This window comes from Myotis myotis, unplaced genomic scaffold (genome assembly GCF_014108235.1).
Source record: "Myotis myotis isolate mMyoMyo1 unplaced genomic scaffold, mMyoMyo1.p scaffold_m19_p_8, whole genome shotgun sequence".
Lineage (NCBI taxonomy): Eukaryota > Metazoa > Chordata > Mammalia > Chiroptera > Vespertilionidae > Myotis > Myotis myotis.
This window is the reverse complement of record NW_023416390.1, coordinates 28495560-28502168: the sequence shown is the minus strand read 5'-3', so window position 1 is coordinate 28502168 and position 6609 is coordinate 28495560. Positions and strand designations below refer to the sequence as shown.

General features: G+C 37.6%; 1 protein-coding gene across 18 annotated transcripts in view; it reads right to left on the bottom strand.

Moving 5' to 3' along the window:
* Nucleotides 1-272: 272 nt before the first annotated feature.
* AGFG1 (ArfGAP with FG repeats 1) overlaps nucleotides 273-6609 on the bottom strand; it is a 68623-nt gene continuing 62286 nt past the window's right edge. For 12 of the 18 annotated variants that reach the window (XM_036320721.1, XM_036320730.1, XM_036320724.1 and 9 more), the window contains 2 exons: nucleotides 5454-5612; nucleotides 273-2501 (listed from right to left, as the gene is read on the bottom strand). In XM_036320721.1, coding sequence (XP_036176614.1) covers nucleotides 2326-2501; nucleotides 5454-5612 — 335 coding nt within the window. In that variant the 3' untranslated portion in view covers nucleotides 273-2325. Of the gene's footprint in view, nucleotides 2502-3051; nucleotides 3144-5453; nucleotides 5613-6609 lie in introns of all 18 variants that reach the window. The other 6 variants (XM_036320723.1, XM_036320726.1, XM_036320728.1 and 3 more) reach the window with 2 other exon arrangements.

Sequence of the window (6609 nt, the reverse complement as noted above, 5' to 3'; positions counted from 1 at the left end):
AGAATTTTCTCTTCAGTTCTCTGTGTTCCCTCCATGAAAAAGGGCGTGGAGGGAGACCCCACAAATGTAGAGACAATTCTGATGGTCTATCGAAAAGCAGCTGCAAACCTGAATAGGAAAGTCTAACTGAAGTTGATTTAAGTCTACTTTAACTCTGGACTTCTTAAACTACATATTTAATTTTATAAGCACTCATTTCAATTAAGTCATTCAGAGTTCCCATTTAATTACAAAATTCAAAATTTACTCAGAAGAAATAGTCTTTAAAATTATTTTCATAATAACTGTTTAATTTACTTATTTCTTAGATGGAAAGCTGGAAGGTTATTTGGGTAATGCCTACAATTATATATTATAACTTTATACATGTGGATTGATTAGGACCCAATACAATCTAAAATACAGGCATTCAAAGACATTTCTTTAGTGTTCCCTCCAAGAAAAATAGGGTGGAGACCCCACAAATGTAGAGACATTTCAAGTATACACCAACACACACCACAACTGTTGCAGCATTCATTTAATTCTAAAAGAAGAGGCATACTGCTCAGAAAAGGGGCAGAGATCTCCCAGTCTTCTTATCAAATGGGTCAGGAAAACCACACATTCAGCTAGATATTCAACAAACAGCAATGTTTGAACAAGTCTAAAACACTACACAGCTTGAGGATAGTAGGATAACTCATGTAGCCACCACTGAAAAAGGTATTCAACATGAATAAAATGTTTGAGGAAACAGACGTTCACCTCTTTTAATACCAAAGCTTTTTAAAAAATGTCTAATCATTATAAGATAAAACATTATAAACACATGCTACCCATTTGTATATGTAATTTCAGCTTATCTTGATGACACTGAGTCAGCAAAATAGACAATTATTAGAAGATGATGTGATTTAGTGACCTAGGCTGGGCTGGCTGCCCCTACACTAAATAGTCTTCAAGAGTATACTCTTCATAGTTTTTTCTATCTCCTTCCTTTCGAGCCACAACCTCTGAACTGTTAATTTGCTATGGGCTGGGAAACCAAATAATCAGTAAAGACTTCATGACTTAAGTAGGTTGCTCAAAGGCATTTAAAAAAAGAAAAAAAAAGATGATTCCAAGTTTCCCAGTTGTGTTGTTTTGATGAGACTGCCAGATTATCTCTGGATGAATGAGGCATTGCTGCACATAAATATTTAAACAAGTTCATTTGAATATTAACAAAAAGATAAAACTAAATATTAGTATCATTGTCCTTTTAAACAAAGTATTCTATAACTTCAAGGTAACACTGGGTTCCAGTTTCTTTACCCCGCCAGAGATGAACATAAACAAATGTCCTATTAATAATATCAGTTTGTCTAAACAGAAAACAAATCTGAGGTGCAATCATGTCACAGTTAATGCATGTCTGCTTCCAATACATTCAAATACAGTATTTTTAAAATCAATATTTAAAATAGGCCTTTTGAAGTCTGAGAATTCAAGATACTTGAAAAAATTTGTAAATACACATACATGCAAATTCTTCATATTTACAAATTTCACAAAATTAAGAAGTTGCAAAGAAATTAGAAGGATTATGATGAATCTGACAAGCTACATGTAAATGCTTTACCACTGACATATTCATGAATATAGCAGTCATAGTAGTTTTAATACATTTTCTACATGGCCTTTATATAAAATTTTCTCTTTTAGACATAAAAGTTAGTCACTAGAAGTCTTCTGAAATCCTAATTTAAGAATTCAAGATGTTCTCAATTCACTACTCACATTTAAGGCCACTTTGGTAAAGGCATTGCAGCAAGAACACAAAAACAATAGCATATTTTCTAATATTTATTTTTTTCACCTGCAAACTGTAGCAAAACATGATCAGCTTTATTATGCAGACAGGTATCCTTCTACATTTTTAAAGAATTTAGGCATGTATAAATAGAAGAGCTCTTTAGGAGGGAAAAATCCAAGACTGAATAAAACCTTCCACTTCCGACTTTGTAACTTTCCAGTAGCAATGGTTAAAATGATTTCAGGTCATTCATTCCGAGATACATGACAGCACCTTGAAAGTGGCTGATCTATTTTCCCAGTAACATTTTCCACATAACAATGTGTTAAAAGTTACAAATACTGATATGCACAAATAGCTAATTTCTAAGAAAAATATGTACAGTACTGCAGCATAATGAATGTGGTATCTGCAATAACTTAATATTAGCCAATTTTTAATATACATGATACCGCTACCTTTTTCTGCCAATTCACAGGTTAAAAGTTGTTACTGGAGCCCTCTGTTTTGCACATATTACCTGGTGTTTAATACACAATGCAGGCTTTTTAAAGACTTCTCTTGTGTTTAAAGCTAAGATCAGTGAAACAAGACAACAGTGCAAGAGGCGGAGAGATGTAATGTGACCATGTAAAAGTTCTTTCCAGTAAATGTCTATATAAGGCTATAAGAAAGGATTGGTTGATGAGCTTCCTGTTGGAAATTGTCCTGTCGGTGCACCAGTCTAAAGGAAAACATAAGACAAAATAAATAAACAGACAAAAGTGGTGTGTGATGAAAATATGAAGAGTATTTAGATTTAATTATTGGCAATCAAATTTATTACTATTGTTATTAGCAGCATACTATAATAAAAGATTAGGTATTAGGCACTGTGTTGTGCCTTTTATATAATTATTTCAAATAATTCTCAAAAAAGGACTTGACTCTAAAAAAATGCATTTATGATTCAAACTAAATCTGACTCCAAGACCCCTTTCCACAATGTTTACTATGTCTATAGCTGCTCATAAAGTGCTCCTTTTGCAAGAAAGCAGACAAATTTCATGTTATAAAATAGCTTATTTACTGTCAATTCTTTGATTTCAAATGATTAATGTGGTTTTTTGAGTCACAAAGGAATCTTGCATAGTGGCTCCCTCAATGTGTACACTCCTGCAATGTCTTATCAGTACAGAAGCAAACAGCATCCAGGAGGAGACACATCTTGCTTTTCCTAATTTGAAAATAACACACAACAACTTACGAAGTGCTTAAAACTGCACCTCACTTACCATAAAAGGATTACTAGATACTCCAGCAGCTGCAACTTGACCAAAAGGGGTTACCATTGGCTTTGTTTGTCCAAATGCTGCAAAACCTGCACCTTGTTAAAACAGAGCCACCAATTATAACCCATTCCACCTTTGAGAGACAATCTGATGTTTATTAAAGCCTCATAATGCGTTTCAGAGAAACTCCTACCAGAACAATAATACAATATCAATGTTAAATTGTTAGGTCTTATGCTCTTTCAAAACCAGAAATAAACTTCCTGCGGCATGTCTTAAGGAGCTTTTATATAGTCCCCCGAAACAGTTAATTCCAATTTGTCTCAGCTACGTAAACTACTGACATTCAAAGGATTTAATAAATAGATGAGCTGGTGGTGACTATTTGAGAGGGGCTGTAAGACCACACAACAGTTTCTATGTGGACATCATAGTATTCCTTAGGAAACATTTCATCATTATGGCTGTCATAGACCCTATTTCCAAATTTTTAGTTAAGCACAACTTTAGAAAAGAACATCCATAATTCTGGGATAATCTTTGAATCGATGGAATTCAAATTTTAGCCATAAACAAAATCTGGGGTGGGAGGGTAGGGTGGGGCGGGGTGAGAACCACACAAACTAGTCTCCAGTGAATTTTCCTGAAAACAAGTAACAATTTCTAACCATAATATATATATTGCTGCCTATTTATCAGTCTATTGTCACCACCACCCACCAAAAAAACCTTAAACAAAATGGCAGTTTTCTGATGCAAAACAAAAACACTCAGAGATCAACCAAAGGACCTGTATGCTTGCATATGAGCATAACCAATGAACACAGACCAGAGGGGATTGGGGGAGAGGTTTAAGGCATGTGCTGGGGGTTGGGGTGGCCAGGGAGAGGTCAATGGGGGAAAAAGGAGACTTATGTAATACATTAAACAATAAAGAATTTAAATTAAAAAACAAAAACACTCTAGCCCAGCCAGCATGGCTCAGTGGTTGAGCATCGACCTATGAACCAGGAGGTCATGGTTCAATTCCTGGTCGGGGCACAAGCCTGGGGTGTGGGCTTGATCCCAATGTGGGGGTGCAGGAGGCAACTGATCAATAATCCTCACTCATCATTAATGTTTCTCTCCCCTCCTCTCTCTTCTTCTCTGAAATCAAAATATTTGAAAAAACAAAAAAACAAAACAAAAAAACAACAACACTCTAGCCCTAGCAGGTTTGGCTCAGTGGACAGAGTGTTGGCCTGCGGACTAAAGGGTCCCAGGTTCGATTCCGGCCAAGGGCACATGCCCAGGTTGTGGGCTCCATCCCCAGCTGGGAGCGTGCAGGAGGCAGCTGATCACTGATTCTCTCTCATCATTGATATTTCTATCTCTCTCCCTCTCCCTTCTTCTCTGAAATCAATAAAAATACATTTAAAAAAAAAAATCACTCTATGTCCTTAAAAGTTTCTTTTTAAAATCAAGAGATGTATTAGGACACAGATGAATGAATAAGAAAGACACTGGGGACTCCTTAGAGCAGTGGTTCTCAACCTTCCTAATGCTGTGACCCTTTAATACAGTTCCTCATGTTGTGGTGACCCCCAATTTCATTGTTACAAATTGAACATAATTAAAGCATAGTGATTAATCACAAAAACAATATGTAATTATATGTGTTTTCCGATGGTCTTAGGCGACCCCTGTGAAAGGGTCATTCGACCCCCCCCCAAAGGGGTTGCGACCCACAGGTTGAGAACTGCTGCCTTAGAGTCTCTGATTTCTCCTACATCTATAATCTAGTCACAAAAACTTACCTGTCAATTTTCTGAGGCCCAAATACACATTCAATAGACCATACTACAGCATTCTTCAGTTAAGTTCTTTTGTCCAAACACATAATATTATGACAATATGAGAGGCTCGGTGCACGAATTCGTGCACCAGTGGGGTCCCTTGGTCTGGTCAGCAGCATCGGGCCAAAACCAGCTCTCCGACATCCCCTGAGCAGTCCCGGATTGCAAGAGGGCTCAGGCCAGGCCAAGGGACCCCACCGGTGCACGATCGGGGCTGGGCAGGGACGCAGGAGGTTGGCAAACTGGGGTGGGACCATGGGAGGATTCCAGGGCATGTCCAGCCTGTCTCACTCAGTCCCAATTGGCCGGACCCCAGCAGCAAGCTAACCTACCAGTCAGAGCGTCTGTCCCCTGGCGGTCAGTGCACGTCATAGTGACTGGTCGACTGTCTGCCCCCTGGTGGTCAGTGCACATCATAGTGAGCGGTTGAGCGGCCTTAGCATATCATTAGCATATTACGCTTTGATTAGTTGAACGGATGACTGAATGACTGGACACTTACCATATTAGGCTTTTATTATATAGGACAAGAGACCTACAGCGGACTTACAAATAAATGTCAGATCTTACCATTGGGCTGTTGAGAAAAAGCTGTCTGTTGAGGGAAAGCTGCTTGGGCTGGGAAGGCAGGCTGCTGGAAGCTGCCACTGAAGCTGGTGGGAAGACTATAGGGCGCAGGCGTCCCGAAGCCTGCAGGCATGCTCATGGATGCGGTGCCAAAGGTCGCCGCTGACAGAAGAAAAGGGCTGATCACTTACATTTAAAAGGGCACATTTCATTTCTCATATTCAACATTACAGAAGAAATATCATTTACCTTGAAAAATATTAAGATGTACATTAAAGGCATTCTAAATTTCAAAACAAAGTCAGTTACGTTTTAGCACTATACTGTATTACAACCTATAAAATTTATTGTCTTAAAACCCAAAAAACCAGAATAAAACTAATGAAGAAAAATTTCTCAAAGTATATTAATAAAATTCAGCTCTAAACAGCAATCTACTTTTTAAAGCCCATTATCATGGCAACTCATATGCATACATACTAGTATTTTTTTTGTTTGTTTTTCATTTTGTTTTGCTATATATAGTAAAATAGCCCAATATTTAATTTTAACTATTGAACTGTGTACTATAACATAATATGTGAATTCCTGGAAAAAATTTTAGAACCTGTGTTAAGTAGCTCAGCAAAAATAACAAAACTTATAGGAGTTAGATGCAGGTCACGCTAAACCTATGCAGCGTTGTAACCAGAGCCAAATGGGGGAGGGGAATCTTAATTAAAAACACTAACACAATTAAAGGGACATGTTACACTCCTAATAAATCAATTCCAAAAGAAATATATGGACTCCCACATTCCTTTTCTGGATGGTAAATAAAGACTGCTCTGGATAAAGGGTTAAGGAAGGTTAGGACTGCTCAGTTATAAAAATTAGGGCAAAATGTACAAAGATGGAAAAGGATGTGAACTAAGCATTATTAGAAGAGACAAAGCACACAGTGTAAATGAACACTGTGTTCAAAACTGTGCTCCTCCAAGGCTTGCCACGTCTAGCCACTCACTATTAACTCTGTGGAACAGAGCAGTCACAGGTTGGGGAAATCTGTGTGAACTACCATTACATATGTGGTATGCTGCCATCATTTCCCATTGAAGAATTAACTCAAGAAATAATTCATATTACTGAAACACAGGTAGTAGCAGAACAGTGTATCACT